General features: G+C 37.0%; 1 protein-coding gene across 1 annotated transcript in view; it reads left to right on the top strand.

Annotated features, from left to right (window-relative positions):
• The first annotated feature begins 324 nt into the window (after positions 1–324).
• The window catches only part of CDK19 (cyclin-dependent kinase 19), a 128351-nt gene continuing 110002 nt past the window's right edge, over positions 325–18673 (top strand). The window contains exon 1 of the mRNA XM_004673765.2: positions 325–692. Coding sequence (XP_004673822.1) covers positions 565–692 — 128 coding nt within the window. The 5' untranslated portion in view covers positions 325–564. The remainder of the gene's footprint in view (positions 693–18673) is intronic.

Raw genomic sequence — 18673 nt, 5'->3', positions numbered from 1 at the left:
AAGGGTTCACAGAAAACACACCATAACTTTGAGCTTACTACCTTGAACAGGAACTGGCGGGCCAGAGCTACCTGAGGGGGAGGGGCGGTCGCATTGCGCAGGCGTGCATGCCCTGAGGGGGCGAGGCTGAGGCGGCCCAAGGCAACCTGGGAGCTGTATTTCGTACTCTGGCAAAACGCCTACTCGTCCTGAGGCCTCGAGAACTACATTTCCCAGGAGCCTTCGCGATCTTGGGGCGGGCGGGTTGGTTTGTTAATGAGCTCGAGGAAGCAGCGGCGCGGCCCACCAGGTTCCAAAACAAGGAAATGAAGGGGGGAGGCGGGACTGGGGCTGCCTGCGGGAGCCGCTGCCGCTGCCGCCGCGGAGGAGGAGGAGGTGGAGGAGGTGGCTGCCGTGGCCGCCGAGAAGTCCCTTGCTGAAGGCAGACCGCGGGGCGGCGGGCGGCGCGCGCGCGCCCGAGAGGCGGCTGTTGGAGAAGTGGAGCGGCGGTCGCGGGGGGAGGAGGAGGAGGGACTGAGCGGCGGCGGCCCCCGCGTCCCGGTGCCTCTATGGGGGAAGCAGACAATGGATTATGATTTCAAGGCGAAGCTGGCGGCGGAGCGGGAGCGGGTGGAGGATTTGTTTGAGTACGAAGGGTGCAAAGTGGGACGCGGCACCTACGGGCACGTCTACAAGGCGAGGCGGAAAGATGGGTAAGAGCAGGGGCGGGGGGAGTAGGATCGCTCGGGTCCTCGCCCTGCCCGCGACCGCGCGGGATGGGTGGGTCGGAGCCCAGTCGGGCCGTGCCGGAGGGGCGAGGTGGAGGTGGTCGCGGGGCCGCGTCCCGGGGCGGACTCTAAGGAACAGGGGTCCTGCCTGCCCCCCGCGCGGCCCCGTGGCGCCCCTCCAACTCCCGCGGCGCTGTCGGGTCGGGGGGTGTCGGTCCCCTCCCGCAGGGCGCCCTCCGCGTGCTTGGAGCCGGCGGCTGGACTCGAGTTGGGACCTCGGTTAGAGGTGGAGTTGGTGGGGTCTGGTCTTCTGGGGAGACGCAGAGGACTGGGGAGCTCCGCCGAGGAGTTGCCGCTCTGGCCCTGGGCTGGTGACGGTCGTTGTGGAACTTCCAATCGGCTGAGCTACTCCCGGGGGCGGCGGTTTGAAACCTCACGAAGGAGTCCGTCGGGCGGCGGAGCGCCGGGGTCCTCGATTGCATACCTGGTTTGACTTTCTGGGCACCTCTGCTCCAGGGGCCAGGAGTACCTCTGGTCCTTGTCATGCACTCGCCACTTCTTGACTCTAACTGCCCTTGCCTTGATTTCGCTTTCTCGCAGTCTCAATTCCGCGCCTTCCCTCGAATGTAGGATCTAGGGTGACCGCGTTTTACCCGCAGAACTTCAGAATTCTCCGCGTGTTCTTTCCCCCCACCTTGGGTATTGCGTCCCGCGCTCCATCCTCTGCTAGTGGTTGTGTGCAGCGGGTTATCCAGAACGCGATGCTGAATGACACAGCAGGGCCTGAACCTTTGTCTTTCTGGGAGTTGAGGAGTAGTGTAGGAATCCCTTACGATTGTTCTTTTAGTAGAAGAGCTAGATAATGTCATGAGGAACTCCTGTCCTTCCCTGGAGGGCAGATGGGCTCGTACTGCAGGACAGGTGGAACCAGCTCGTTGCCTGCCAAGGGTAGGTGTAAACCAGTTGTCACTTTACAGCCCATCCTGGCAAGAATTCTCCCCCAGAGTTAAAGAACCAGCAAGATTTAACTGGGTTAGACTGTAAAGGTAATCAAACTTACATATAAGAGTATTTTGGACCATCACAAAACATTTCTGCAAACACTGAGTTATCAGTCACAATGGCGTTAGTAAGATCACTAGGTGCGACTTACTATTCTGTGTACTCTGTTGTAATTGGCATGGTTGATTTATGATTCTAGGGCCAAAGTAGGTTGTGTGTGTAAGTGTTAATCATAAATAGGGTAGGAAAAGGCACATCTTTACATTTTTTTTTATCACAAAGAATCATGAGAATTATAAAGCACTATACAGTGTTACTGATTGTTACTGTAAATAATTTATCACTTGTTAAACTGAATAGTCTCCCCTCCCCCATAGTATACAGTTGTGTGTAAACTTTCCTTACGAATTCCCAAATGTTCCTGAATGCTGTTTTTGGAACGTGAGGCTCTATAATTGTACTTTGTTCTGCGCATATCTACTGTATTTGTTTTCTGGTGGTCCTTGGAGTATCTTATCAGCTATATTTGGGGAAAGCACATCTGCTTTTCTTACTTGAACAATGACCCTTTAAAACAAATCATTTTTTTAATCAATCATGCCAACTTTTTGTAAGATAATTGGATCTACAATTTTTTAAAAGGTGTTAATTTTTGTTGTTAAAATAGCTTCCTTCTAGCAACCGATATTTGAAAAAAATTCAAAATTCTGCTCTGAATTGTATTTGAATACAACAAAAACAGATAATTTAACTCCTGTTTCTAATCGTTCTTTTTGACTATTCCCCCTTCTAATAAAGTTCTTGATTCGAATACATTTCCTTCTTGAGTGAAATTTGTTTGATTAAAGTTTTAGAGTAACACCAGTTTGTCATAAATAGTATGTTAAAAAAAAACATATTTTGGATCTGAAAGGATTAGTTTAAATCACTACATTACATAAGGAAAATCTTAATATAAACATTCTTTCTTGGACCAAGTGTCTAGTTGCGATTTTTGGCTTTACAGTAAGAACCCACATCTTATGTGTGGTTTTGTAGCAGGATTAGTTTTTTGTTCATTGATACCAAGAACAAAAAGTTCTTAGCAATGGTTAAACTGTGATACACATTTGTATAGTAAAGGATTTCACACTCTGATCATGGTAAAATGCAATTTAATTCTTTCCAGATTTTATTTTCACTAACTCAGAAAAATGCATAATGTTGTTTTGGGGGCAAGAAAGAAATCATGATGGTAAAAGAAATTCTGGTGTGTACAATGCACTATATAACAATTGTTGAAATCTTTGGAACTAATCTTGGAAGAAGTTATGTAAAAAAAAGAAACCTTGCTTACAGTCTCATACTACAATTCATAGACTATGGAAAGACTTAAATAATTTCCTTGAATATGGCTAACTTAAGCTCTTATACTGTGTTAATTTTAAATAGACTGAAAATGCAGGCTTTACATCTGGGTTTTTCACTTTTAATAAAAACATTATTCTATGTTTTTGTTTTGAGGGGAGGATCTTTTGACCCAACTATCCTTCCTTGCCTCTTCCCCTTCTTAAAAGTTAATCTTGAAGTGGGGAGGGGAAGTACAGAATATTTCTAAACTTAGTATGAGTAAGAAGTTATTATACAGCTTTTCAGCAATACTTACAAGTGAACACATTGAACACATGACCTTATGTTTATAAATCTAAAGACCATATTTCTCAGGTTGAATTAAATGCCTTTTGGTTTGATTGATAAAGGAATATTGTTTAAAAGGTTCTTTTGTCAATCAGGTTCCAACAGAATTCCATAGGATAATATTGTGTCTGAAAACTCTTAAAACCAGTATTTCTACTATTTAATTTGCAGACATTTATTTAGTCTTTTGAATCATTCTAATAAAAGAATGCTCCTTTTTGGATATGCTTTTGAAAAGTTCTTAGTAGTTGAAAGTGAAATGGCTGACAGTGACATCTTACAGAGTTTCAGTTTTACCTGAGGGTTTTATATGTATCGTTGGTGACTACTTGTCTTAATGTGTGTTATGAACTTCTTCACAAATAAATGTAGTAGGTACATGTAGAAGATACATAAAGGTAAATAACAGGTATATTAGTCCCTCCCTATTTTTGTTGGATTTTTCCATTTAGAATGTTGGATGATACATTAAGAAGCATAAATTAAGGATTAGTGTGATCATAGCATTTTATAACTTTCAGGAGTTTTAGATTACCTGGTTTAATTTCCTCTTATAAATGAGAAAACCAAAGCTTCGCAGCAGAGTCAAACTTAATCTTATTTCTTGAATTTCTTGAATTTTCTGATGTGTTTTTCTTAATACAATGGGGAAAAACAATTTAAAAGGGCCGTATTAGGGTTGTTTTACATGAAAGTTGTCTGTGTCAATTCTTATCTGAATTCTAGAATAAACTTGTGCTTAAAAAGAAAAAAGAGCATACTGCTAATCTTTTTTTTTTTTTTAAAGATGTATTTATTTGTGCATACAGAACTGGGGTACAGGCCAGAGGTGCAGGGGCAGTGAGAGGCTTCACCAGAGACAGAGTCGGGAGCAGAGCAGGCAGATCTACGAAGTACATTGCTGAGGGGAGCAGCGGGCGGGTCAGGAGAGGTCTGCGGCGCCATGTGGGTCACTTCTGGGTCAGGCTGGGATCCAACTCATGCGGAAGTGGCTTTCGATTCTCTGCGCTGTGCTTTAACTGGCTGAGCCACCAGGGAGGGCCCCATACTGCTAATCTTAACAATGTAAATGTTCCATGTAAAAGAACATCTAAATCAGAAAAGTATGAAGGGTAAATACCACGTTGGAGGGCCATTTTAAAAAGTAGGAGTAATAGGCCTGTAGATTTCACAACCTGTGGCTGCTCCTTTCCAGCTGATTTCTCTTCATCTTAACTGTCAGTTTTGGCCATTATCTCTCTGACTTGCACAGTAGCCACATTAGTCTCTGCCACTGGTTTTTCCCTATTAAATCCAAGATCCACGTTGTTTTCAATGTCATACCATATGTCTTGGAAAACTGCATTCTCTCTGTCTCATATAACCATATCTGATCTCAGTTCCTTAGTTTGGCATGGAAAGCAATTTGCATTACAACCCTAAACTTTAGTTTCTAAATCTCTAGAGTCTTTACACCTGCTACAGACTTTGTCCCACCCTCATCCTCATTCAGATCATATACTTATGTAGCATTGAACTGCTCATTTTCTAGAACTTGCCATTTTTTTTATTGTCTCATTTTCTTTTTTCTACACTTAACCTAGAGTGCAGTTGCCCTTTCCTCTGCTTTTCTTATCCTCCTAAACCTGGCAAAGTCCCTGCACATGGTTCAATATCAAGATGAAATAGCCTTATTCACCCAGTATACTTGATATTTGATTACTTTTTCAAAAGATTATTGTGTTAAAAAATTAGTATGTGGTTAGTAATGCATGCACATAAAAAGATTCATGATGTAATAATGTAAGTCTTCCTTTACCAGGCACCCTTCTCCCTTTCTACAGGCAACTGTTTATGGTTTTCCTTTCAAGAAAGAATTTCTTGGTTGTGTGTGTTTCAATGACAAAGGGTATGTAACTGTACACTTTCTTCTCTACATTTTAGATGTTGAATGTAACTGGAAGGTCATTACTTACATAGAGAGATGCCTATTTTCTCTTAAAAGTGCCACTGTATTTATTTAATCATCTCTCTTGATGGCTATTTAGGCTGTGTCCAGTCTTCTGCTAGTACTAAAACTGCAGTGAATATCCTAGTAGGTACAATATTTTGTGTATGTATTAGCATAGCACAAATATTTGTAAGTTAAACTCAAAAAAGCTAGTTACCTTTGAAATTAATGGCTTGAAATGATTCACTAATAAGGTAATATACAAGGTATCAGTCTCTTAAAAACTGCAGGTGGGGCTTTTAGAATAAGGAAGAGATATTAAAGCCTCAAAAATAGTAATATATGAAAATGAATTAGTTTGCTATAGGAAGTTTAAGTTACTGTTTTTGTACATGGGAAAGACATGTTTCTGAGTTTTAGGTAGTATAAAGAGTGATGACAGAAAGTTTTTAAATAATGGATGTCAGTATTGATGAATTAAGAATTTTTAGTTTTGTGTTTTATTTTTGAATTGGGTATGCTGGCTAAAAAGTTTATTCATGATGTTAATTGTGTATGTATTTAACAAAATATGCAAGAAGTGCATTGAAGTTAGACATCAGTATAGAAGATTTGAAGACAATGTATTTATTACAATTTGAATTTTTTCCCTTGTTAAACAGTTAGAATGTGATAATTTGTTTTTAAAGATCAACTTATTTGTTACCTTGTGATGTGATGGTGTCACATTAATGATGTTTCTGGATTGCAAAACAAAGGGACAAAACACCTTTTCAGAGAGCATTTTAATATTCTCAAGTACTAACATTTCTCCAAAAACAGGTAGTTTTCTAGGTCTAGAACCATAAAGAGGTAGCTGACACAGCTATTTAAAGATTTTGTTCATTTATAAATAGCTGATAGTCCAACACTTCCTGTAATAGCCGTTTTGAGCATGCATTGTGTTGGATAAAAGAGAGTCTCAAGAGAGATGACAGGATGTAATTCAGGATACAAGTAGGTTTTTTTTTTTTTTTATTGAGGGTTTGAGTTCTTACCTAGAAGTGAATGATAGATTAAAGAGAAATAAAAACCTGTAAAGCACTGAAATTGGTGTTTTTTTATACCATTAGTTTTAGTACAATACGTTTTGCTACAGGAAAAGCACCTTTCCTTTAGAGGCTTTAAACCTGTTGTGATTTTCTATTTAAAATATTATTTCAATGACATTTTGTAGTTGATGATCTCAGTCACTAAAGATCAGCTTTAGTGATTAGGAAATGCCTTTAATTACCAGGTAGGCCAGGTACCTGTGTTTGTTTTGTGACCGTAGACCAAAACCTGGTCCAGATCTTGTATGTATTAGTATTTACATTTGAACACAATGTTAAGTTGGCTGCTGGAAAAATAAGATAAAACTTTTAAAGGTAGGTTACTTGTGTCTTCTGGTATGAAAGCTATTTTTGTTATGCTTGCTAAATAAGCTTACCCATGAATGTACCAGATTGTTTGAGGTCTAAAAGTATGTTGCTTTTTACAAAAGTACTTTCCTTTCCCCCATCCCCCTTTTATAATTTAACTATTTTAATTGCATTTTAAGAATACCCTAAACATTGAATCAATATTCCTGTTTTTAGATTTAGTAACAAGTTAAAAAATATATTGAAGTTCCTTTCTTTTAAAAAAGTTATTCGTAAATTGGGCTTTTGTAACTTAGATAATCAACAATTCTCAACTATCTCAGCAGTTTGCTGATCTTTATAATGTATTTTTGTAAAATGGAAATAATTTTATTTTTATACTATTAAAATTATCAAATATGATTTAAAAACTCCAACAGTACAATTGTATATAAAATGAAAAGCAAAAACTTTCCTTTTACTGACCGCATTCAAGCCCCCTTCACTTTTCAGAGATAACCATTGTTAACTATTTTAGTTTTGCTGGTACTTACCATTTTAAGTTTAAAGAATAGAATTTTTCTTTTTCTTGACTTACTAACTTTAGATAGTTTGTTGATTTATCATTAAGAGACTTGTTATAGGGAAACCGCAGTGTGAAATGGGTGGCCTGACTGGGTCCTCACCCACGTTCTTAAAGGGGACTTAAGTGAGACTCAATGGCAGGCCCACACAGAAAGACTAACTGAAGAGTTTATTTACAAAAAGAGATGAAGAAAGGAATAACAGGGAGAAAGGCGGGGAGATAAGTTGGTGACTGTGTCCTACCAGTTCCACTGAGCTGGAACCCCAATAGCACACAGAAAGCCTGCTGCTTAACTCCACCCTCAGTTCCCAGCAAGTCCTCCCTTTGGTGGTGATGACATGGGATTTGTAGTCCTTGGTGTCTTGGATCTCTTTGGTCTGAGGTGGGGTTGGGGTCCATAAAACCTATTTGTAAAGTTTGTCCAGGACATCTTTTCCTCCCAACAGACTGAGCAATTTTTATCTTAGATCCTCTTGCTTTTCCTTTACTCACCTCAGCTTTCACATCAATTTCCTTTATTAATTAAAAAGAAAAAGGTGAATATTTTCATGATAGTACTTTTATTTAAGTCCTAAACTTAAATTTATTTTTCTTGATTTATAAACTTGGATATCACCTGTAGGCTTCCCGATGTGGATATTGAGGAAAAATACGTATCTCCTCCTCTTTTTGTCCATCTACATTTTTTTTTTTTACATATAATTTTAGTAGTATTCTGGTTTATTCATTGCTTTTAGTCTGGGTTGATTTAAAAAGTGAACATTGGAAATCAATAGTTTAAAAAATATTTTGGATCTAAAATTCATTTACTACTAAATGAATTAGTATATTAGGACTCATGAAGATAGATAATAATCTAGCATATTAAATAAGTGCTACATTAAGCAGTTTTCCAGGTATTAAGAACTAATGGATCTTACTCATGTTGCATTTCTTTAGGATTTCTGGGTCTTACTCAGCGAATAATTTTTCTTTATATCTCACATGTGGTTTTCCTTGTATTCTCTGTTGAGGACATCTTCTTGAGTAGCTTTTTCATCTAGGATATGTAGATTTTCTGAGTTCTTTCATGCTTGATAATGTAATTTAATAGTTTGGCTGAATGTAGAATTCTATATTAGGATTTTTTTTTCTCAGAACCCAGAACCATTGCTTCATGTCTTCTGGCATTTCTTGTTGGTCATGGACAGTTTTTTTTTTATATCGGAGACTTGCTTTTTCACTCTCTGGTATCTCAGGATTTTTCATGCATTCTAAAAATTTCCAAAATCTGTCTAGAAATTTTTTTTTTAAAACATAATCTGGTTTTGTTTCCTGTGTCTTTTATAAATTATTTAGTTTTTGCATATGTAGTCTATGCACATAATTTGAACTTTAAAAATTAAAAAGTAGCTTCTACTCTTCTCCCCCCCCCCCCTTTTTAGTCCTGACAATTTCTTATGGCTCTTTCAGTGGGCCTCCCTTTTTTGGTCTTCATTTAAGGGCAACATTTATTTCTTGTTATTAATTATTTCCTCGTCTCTCTTTGTTTGCCCCTCTCACTTGTCAAGAACGTATTGAGAGAAACTTTCTGGCCTCTATCTGCTTTGTCTCTTAAAGTTTTCACTCTTTCCTCTTCTACATTATGGAAGATTTCTCTTATTCAGTCTTCTTGGTTGCCAGTTTGGTATTCTGTGGGGTCACTATCCTTTTAATCAGCATGACCTGAATTCAGGAGACTGATTGCCAGAGTTCAATAGGGCATTGGTTTAATAAAATGAATAAATTCCCTGTTAATATTTAGCTTGTTTATCTAATGTAACACCATAATTAATAGTTCTTCAGTAAAGTACATACTATGTGCTATTTTTAGCTTTTCTGTCTTAATTTTTCTTATAATCTGAGTATTGGAGGAAAAGAATGGAAACATTTTCTTGCTTTCATTTCTCAAGAAATTATTTTATCTGCCAATATGTAAGGAATTATAATCAATATAATATCTTAATAAATTCTACCTTGTATCTGGCACTGTATTAGCTGCATATTTGAAGTCCTGTGTTTATAATATAGTTGAGAGGATTGAAATACAATCTCTGGTTCACTTCCCCCCCAAATATCTAAAAACTCGTTCATTTATTTGTAATTATAATTTTTAGTTTTCTTACCCAAAGTGTTATATTGATAAGGATACACAGAGATCAGGCATGTAATGGTATAAAGGATTAGAGTAATTGGTAGCATATGAAGATCTGTTAACAAAAGTCATATGTAGTAATATGTAGTCACCTTTCAACACGAATTTACCCATATTTAATTCATTAATCTCTTCTGTATCTAAATTTCCCTATTTTTTCATCCTTCATCTGCCAATATTCAATCTGTCCTTCCATGATCTCAGTCTTTCCTTTTTCCAGCTATCCATCCTTTACTATTTATCATTTGATCCATATCTGTGAGCTAAGGATTATGCCATTGGTAATGACACATGGTCTCCGACTGCAAAAACAGAACCTGGAAGTATTCACAACAAATGGCTCATAATGATTGGAAGGGAATTTAAGTTGAGAGGAAGACTTAAAAAAAATCATATACTCTTGTATTATTTGAAAAGTGTCTGTGTACAGCAGGTCTTTTTTTTTTAAAGATTTATTTATTTATGCATACAGAACTGGGGTACAGGCCAGAGGTGCAGGGGCGGTGAGAGGATTCACCAGAGACAGAGTAGGGAGCAGAACAGGCAGATTGATGAAGAACACTGCTTAGGGGAGCAGCCGGCAGGTTAGGAGAGGTCTGCCGTGCCATATGGAGCACCTCGGCACCAGGGATCGAACTCAATGCTGAAGTGGCTTTAACTTCTTTGTGCTGTGCTTTAATCCGCTGTGCCACCAGGAGGGCCCACAACAGGTCTTTTAATGAATATATATATATATACACACACACACATACACACAGGCACACAGCAGGTTTTGAATAACATTCCTTTATTATAGCATTGATGATTAAAAAAGATTCCAAGTTAGGGCTAGCATGTGGAGTTTATGTTTTCTCCTTGTCTGTGTGGGCTTTCTCTGGGTACTACAGTTTCCTGTGACATCCCAGAGATATGCACATTAAATAATTGGCACGGCCCAGTTGTTCCAAGCCTGGGTGAATGTGTATGTTTGTGAGGGAGAGATGGCTGAAATGGAAGGGTAGCCTATTGAGGGTTGGTTCCTGCCTTACTGTGTCAAGTGCCAGGGGATAGACTCCAGCCAGCTGGACTCTAAATTGGAACTAGCAGGTTGGAAAATGAGCGAACGAATGAATACAAATGATTATATAACATTAGAAGTGTTTTACATCTTTATTGGAAATGTGGTGATGTTTTTCTGACCAGAAATATACCACAGGAGCTTAATTCTTTTTTATCTGTTAGTTAGCTGATGTTAAAATTGGTTTCTTTATATGTTCTTTTTATTAAAGTCATGGTTTCCAAGAACCTATCAACAACATGAAGTGAGGACTTACTGTAATTTGTTTTATAAAGTGTAAATTACCTATTTAAAAGAGTGACAAAACATTTAAAAAGTAGAGTATAAGTTTGTTATAGGAAAAAAGAATGTCTTTTTGAAGAACCAACTTTTCTTTTAAAAATCAGTGTGCTAAAAAAAGCCCAATGTGATTTATATTCATGTATGTTGACTAGACTTACATAGTCACCATATCCCAAGACAGATCTTCCTTTCCTTGTGATGGGGTTATATCTGATATTCTCACTATGAACTGATAATACTTTAAGTTGAAAGTGTGTTTAATATACTTAGCCCACTGAATAATCAGGCTTAACTAGCTTAACTTAAATCTGCTCAGAACACTTACATATTAGCCTAGACTAGGGCAAATCATAGAAGATATGTATTTTATCATAAAATGTTGATTATCTCTTGTAATTTATTGAATACTGTACATTGCAGGGCACTTAACTCTTGTGATGAGTTGGCTGACTGTCAGCCAACAAATAGAAATGGAAGTGCAGTTTTTTTTTTTTTTTAAAGATTTATTTATTTGTGCATACAGAACTGGGGTACAGGCCAGAGGCTCAGGGGCGGTGAGAGGCTTCACCAGAGACAGAGTGGGGAACAGAACAGGCAGATCAACGAAGTACACTGCTGAGGGGAGCAGCGGGCGGGTCAGGAGAGGTCTGCCACGCTATGTGGTCACCTCCGGGGCAGGCGGGAATCGAACTCATGCGGAAGCGGCTTTAGATTCTCAGTGCTGTGCTTTAACCCGCTGCGCCACCAGGGAGGGCCAGGAAGTGCAGTTTTTAACTGAATGCTTATTGTTATCACATTGTCAATTTGAGAAATTTGATTTTTTAAAAAATTGTGTATTCTGTTCTGGTGAGTAATTAAAAATAAAATTTCATGTTGTATTTTAAAGATAGAAATTATTAATAACATTTAAAAACTTTCAACTATTGGAGAGATGAGAGCTAATCTAGCTAACCCTTAGACACTGCGAAGAACACATGGTAAGGTGTTTGGCTTCACGCAACAAAAAATTAATGATTAATGACTTAAACAAGAATTTTCATCTTGTATTAAAAGTCCAGAAATGGTGGTTGCTGGTCTCGTGTAGCAGTGTAAGGGATATTGTCAAAGAATCACCTCCTTCCTTTTTTTTCTTTTTTTGTTCATTTGGTCAGAAAAGATTTTTGCTGCTCTAGGTGTTGGTGTTGCTTTCAAGTCCTAAGCAGGAAGTTGCACAGGAACAGGCCAAGGCACCAACCAAACGGCAAGGAAGTGCATTCTCTGAAGTAGAGGAGGGCACGTCAAAACGAATGGCTTGTGAGAAGAGAGTTAATAATAATTTACATGCTGTGTAAAAAGGATTTAACTTAAGGTGGTGAAAGAGAAAGAAACCTCTGCATTAGTTTAAACTTATCTGTTACCCAAGTTCTTAATGATAATTCCAGTTATGAACTTTCACTGTCTCCTACACTATGTAGAAACTTTCCATAATAACCAAAACAAATTTTGTAGACCGTTAAGTCCATATAAATGTAAAGGTTTATATGGAGGAAGATCAGCTTTTAAGTAAAGCCATTATGGGAGTTATCTTTTTTTACAAATGGTAGGAAAGCAAACCAAAGCAATTTGGTACTTGCAAAGAGGATAGACCTTAGTCATATTAAATTTTTTTACATGTGACCTTTGCTCTGGGCCAACTAACTAAGCTCTTTAGTTAGTTTATGGAGGTTGTAAATTAAGTACTTTTATCACAAAGACATTTTGAATAAACAAAGTACTTTTGGGTCCAAATGACTTAAATAAAGCTTATTCCTTCTTAAAGAACTACTGGAATTTTCCTTTCTCAGAGAGAAAGGAATAAATGTATGTATATGCATACACACACACACACACACACACACACACATATAAATGAAAAGCACTACTGATGCTCTCTAGATGAGGGAATTTGATAAAGTAATATTCTGAAACTTAATTTCCCCATCTGTAAAATTTGTATGATTATAAATTATTTGGTTGCTGTGAAGAGTAATTAAAATGTATAAAAATCCCCAGCAAAGTACTAGTTTATTTAATCCCCAAACACACATATTTGTGTGTGTAAATATGTATATGCATGTGTAGTATATATGGGATTCACATGAAAAATTTCCCTGACAATAAAAAGAATAAACTAGCAAATTAAAAAGGTAGCTATTGAGTAAAATTGGCTACCTTAGTTTTGAAAATGAAGGTTAACCTTTAGGTTCAGTAGAAAAATAAGTATTTTTTCCTCTATACTGAAGTTATAATAAACTTTATTAGTAAAGAAAAATATGTTCCATGATGGGCTTTTTACATTAAATCTTCAAAATAAACATGTGAAAGAAGAGAACTTTACTTTTCTTATTTTTTTCTTGTAAAAATAGAATAAGAAAAACTAAATAATGTTAAACATATGCAAATTATGACTGAGATATTAACCTAACTTATTGTAATCATTTCATAATATAGTAAGTCACACATTGTACATCTTATACTTGTATATTACATCAATTATATCACAGTAAAGCTGGTAAAAATAAAGATAAGCAAAAAAGTAAAATTCATAGATAAACAGTATGACTGATATGTATTTTTCTACATATTTTTCTGGGTAAACATGCTTTTATTTTCTAAATAATTGATCCTATTCAACATGCTTTATTGGTACTCAGCATTTTCCATTTAATGATGGTGGATATTTCTCCATATCATGACATGTTTTTTTCTAGTAATATTTTTCCTTTAAAGAAAATAAGTATCATTATTGGGTCAGAAGGAAATTTTCTGCTAGGTTGTTTGACTGTAAAACTGACATAAGACAGAAGAAAAACTTAAGTATTTACATAAATGAACTGAAGGATATGATACTCAAATGCAAGTTGGACAGTTGAAAGCTTATATGCCATTCTGAGTTAGAGAATGTGATAGTGGCCTGGGGCTTCAAAGGGGAGGAGGCTAATTCACAGGAAGATAAGCAGAGCAGACGTTTGGTAATTATGTTTGCCCTGGTAAGCAGGTAGTTACCTGAATAATGTATCTTTGATAATAGCTTCTTTCTTCCTGGCTGACTTTCCCCTTATCTAAATTCTTTTAGGTAGTTGAGGGACAGATTAAAAAATTTTTAATCTCTGGATCTGCTGGGTCTTAATTGCCTTCCAGTTCAAAATAATCCACAATCAAAATAATCCACAAACCAAAGTAAAAAAGTAAGCAAACAAGTAAAATTCATAGATAAACATTATGACTGATAGGTATTTGGGGGTTGTGTATTCTGCTCCCTGTTACCATTCACATATACAGCCCTTCCATCAGTATAATTATTTATATGCAGTTATTCTTGAGAATGTGGGGGGAAATCTCCTTACCTTTCCCAAGGAAACAGCTGATCTTCATTTTTTTTTTAAACATTTATTTATTTCTGTTTACAGAACTGGGGTACAGGCCAGAGGTGTGGTGGGTGAGAAGATTCACCAGAGACAGAGTGGGGAGAAGAACAGGCAGATCTACTGAAATACGCTGCTGAAGGAAGCAGCAGGCAGGTCAGGGGAGGTCTGCCATGCCAGGTGGGTCAGCTGCCTGGCTGGGGATTGAACTCTGCTGCAGTGGCTTTGGAGAGTTTCATAATGTGGCCCCGATCTTCATTTTTAATGACTATATTCTACTAGATAGATGCTTAACTAATAGAAGTGTAGTAATGTTCATTATTAAGCTGTTTAATGATTGATGTTTAAGTTTGTAACTTTTATTGCAAATCACTGCAGTGAGAGGATATTTAGTTAAAGCTGTTCCAAGATGGGACTTTCTAAAGTGAAAATACATAGAGTGATAGGAATGGGTAGCTATCAAAATAGCTAAACAGTATTTGACTTTAAAATGGAGGTTATGATTATGAAATTTCAGAGAGAACTGTTATTTCCTAGTATTATAATGATCTGTATAAAGTAGTTTTAAGATCTAAATAGTTAAAAATACTTCCAAAATGTACTTACAGGTAGCAATAAAATGATAACACAGGTTTTTAGAACTTCATGGATTCTTATATCTGATCAAATTGCTTGCCTTAAAAGAAGTCCAGAAATCATAAATGCCTGCCTTAATATCACAAAGTGTGTTTTAGTGTCTATTATAATTGATAAAATTTTCTAACTCCTACTCCGCAACATTCTTGTATATAATAAGATGTCTAATATAAAGGTAATGAGAACTATTTACGTAGAGCATCTATCCTGATCTTTAATGAAAAGGCAAATTAATTATCAGCTGTCAGGATGTACTTTATGTAGACTTTTTAAGATATTGATTGATTAATAAGCTACTGAATTTTCATCAGTGAAAATACTTAAGTTCACCTTTGCAGAGTTTTGACACTTCAGTGGAGTTAGTATATTCAGAGAGTTGTGTAAACATTAATTACCAATATCTTATTTTAGAACATTTCATCATCCCCAAAAGAAAGCCTGCACCCATTAGCATTCACTTCCCTATTTCTCCATTCTTCTAGCTCTTGGCAATCACTAAATCTGTTTTCTGTATTGATGGATATGCCTCTTCGGACATACCTTACAAACTAAATCATATATATGTTTTGTGTCTGACTCCTCTCACTTAGCACAATATTTTAAAAATTTACACAGTTATAGAATGCACAGGTACATCCTATCATGTTAGTTTATCCATTCACCATTTGATGAACATTTATGTTTTTTCCACTTACTGGCTACTGCTCTGAGTATTTGTGTAGAACTTTTTGTTTGACTATATATTTCACAGTTTCTTGGGTATGTAACTAAGAGCAGCATTGGTAAGTTATATCTTAGTTCTATATTTGATCTTTTGAGGAACTACCAGACTCTCCAAAGCAGCTGCACATTCCTCTGTGTAGTGTTTAAGGATTCCAAATTCTTTACATCCTTGATAGTATTTGGTGTGGTCTTTTTTTATTTCAGTCATCCAATTGGGTGTGAAGTGGTATCTTATTGTGGTTTGGCTTGTATTTTCCTAGTTATTTTTGGCTGATATTTTCATGTGCTTTTTGGCTACTTATGTATATTCTTTTTGAAAGGTTTACTTTATGTATTTATGCTTACAAGAGCTGGGATGTAGGCCAGAGGTGTGAGGTAGGGTAGGGTGAGAGGATTCACTAGAGACAGAGTGGAGAGCAGAACAGGTGGATTAACTGACATGCACTGCTAAGGGTGGCAGCAAGTGAAACAGGAAAGGCCTGCACTATGTGAATCACCTCCCTGGCTGTGGATCAAACTCTGCTGCAGTGGCTAGCAATAGCTTGATAGTGCTGAGGCTTAACTCCTTGTGCCACCAGGGAGGCCTGGTTTTTGTGTATTCTTTGGAGAAATGTCTATTCAAGTCCTTTCCCAGTTTTTTTTTAAACTGGGTTTTAAAATTCTGTTTGTTGTTGAGTTATAAAAGCTCTTTTTATATATTCTGGACTCTAGGCCATTATCTCTTTTGCAAATAATACCTCCCTCTTTGTGGCTTTCTTTTTACTTTCTTGACAGTGTCCTTTGAAGCACAAAAGTTATTAATTTGATAATGTCAGTTTATATCTTTTCTTTTGTTTTTTTTTTTTGTGCTTAGAAACCACTGCTTGATCTAAGATTCCAAAGATTTACTTCTTTGTTTTCTTCTAAGTGTTTTGTAATTTTGGCTCTTAATAATTCAATCTGGATTTTTTTTTTTAAGTGAAAGGCTATGTGGTAAAGTACCAACTTTAAAGACTTGTGTTTTGGCTAAGTTAAATAAATACCAAAAAAAAATGCTTTGGGGGTAAGTAGAAGAGACATTAAACTGATCTTGGAGGATGGTGGAGCTTTGTAAAGCTTCCAAGAGGAAGGGAAGCTTATGATAGCTGAGCTTGATGAATGCTGAGAAGTAATCTATACAGAGAATTGGTTTTTAAAGATTTATTTTTTTATTCATACAACAGCTGGGGTGTAGGCCAGAGGTATGGGATTGGACAGAGACAGAGTGGGGAACAGAACAGGCACGCTGACCTAAACATACTGCTGAGGGGACAGCCGGTGAGCAGACAGGTGAGGTCTGCCATGCCATGTGGGTCACCTCCCTGACAGAGGGATCGAACTTGTGCTGCAGTGGCTGTAGATAGCTTCACAGTGCTGTGCTCAGCCCTTTGTGCCACCCAGGAGGGCCCTGTATTTCTAACTTTTGATTAAAAAACATTCCAAACACACATTAAAATTTCAAGACTTTGTCCTATAATAACCACAGTGTAAATCAGGAGTCACCTGTTTTTTTCCCATGTGAAGTTCAGATACAGATATTTGTGTTATTGAAAGGGGCCAGTAAAATTTTAGGTTTTGGAGATCATATAGCTTTTCTCACAACTACACTACAATTGTAGTAGAAAACATCTATAAACAATGTGTGAGTGAATGGGCATACAGTGTTCTGATAAAAGTTTATTTACAAAATGCTAGATATAGCTGAATTTGATCAACTGTAGATTGCCCTCCTCTGATCTAGGTTAAACAGGTAACAAATTGCTATATTTGTTTTCTTTGTAAAATCTATTCGTACTTAACCTATTTTTCAAAACTACTTGTAATCATGGCATTATACTCGTAATATTTCAGCATCTCCTTAAATAAAGACATTCTCCTGCATAACCATTCCATTCTTACAGTTAAGAACATTATAATTTTGTTCTTTTTTATAGAATCAATTTATATAATGTAGCACAAAAAGTACAAAAACCCTTACACTTGCTTTTTTTTTTTTTAATTTTATGCATACAGAACTGGGGGCCAGTGGTGCAGGGGCAGTGAGAGGAGTCTCCAGAGGCAGAGTGGGGAGCAGAACAGGCTGACTGACTGACAAAGTACACTACTGAGGAGACAGCGGGTGGGTCAAGAGCAGCGGGCGGGTCAGGAGAGGTCTGCCACGCCATGTGGTCAGCTCCACGGCGGGGGATCAAACTCATGCTGAAGTGGCTTTAGTTTCTTAGGACTGTGCTTTAACGAGCTGCGCCACCAGGGAGGGCCTGCACTCGCTCTTTAATTTTTGTAAACTCTTGGCACTTTTCCCCTGTTTCTCTTTTCTTTTTTCTTAACATTTCTTTAGGTAGAAGTCTGTATGAATGCTGTTTGCTAATTTTACTTGATTCACTTAGACAATCAAAGAAATGTTTTTATTTTTCATGTGTTTGGTTTATACCTTTAAAAATTTTGATTATTGTTTTTTGTATTTTACATGATTTGTAAGAATCATGTGTAATTTATAATCAAAATAACTCATTAAATTACATGCCATAATTTCCATTTAAGTGTGGTTGTTACCTTATAGAAGAAGCTGACAGTTGACAAAAACAATTGTATGCCTTGTAAGTGGCCAACTTTATAATTTTCCTGTGAAAAGGAGGGAGATATAGATATTAAAGTTAAATTTAGTTTTATAGGTGTTACTTGAGTCATGATACTTCAGTTAGAATTATTGTACTCTAAAAAATTATGTTGCAGCTTTATTCAGTGTTGTTACTCTTCCCTGTCCAGAGAAATATGCATTGTTCACCCTCCTGTATCATCTCTTCGGCTGTAGATGCAGTGGGTAATTAAAACAAAACAACAACAACAAAAAAACACCCTTCTTAAAAGGTTAGTTTCCCTAATTACAAGTAAATACTTTAGTATGTTATTACTATTGGATTGTAGGCTACAATTACGAATAATGTGGTGCAAGATGTAATGCTTAGATTAATGAGATATAACTATTTGTGGGAGGCATTGATTCTTAGTAACATATCCAGGATTATTGTTAATTTCTGTATTCTGCATAAAGCAAAATTATAAAATTATGATGTAAAGAAACATGATAGCAAGTAAATCAGGATGACTATAGTGAGTACT

Source organism: Condylura cristata, unplaced genomic scaffold (genome assembly GCF_000260355.1).
Source record: "Condylura cristata isolate star-nosed mole 26May11 unplaced genomic scaffold, ConCri1.0 scaffold00001, whole genome shotgun sequence".
In the NCBI taxonomy this organism is placed as follows: domain Eukaryota; kingdom Metazoa; phylum Chordata; class Mammalia; order Eulipotyphla; family Talpidae; genus Condylura; species Condylura cristata.
This window is presented reverse-complemented; position numbering and strand designations above follow the sequence as displayed.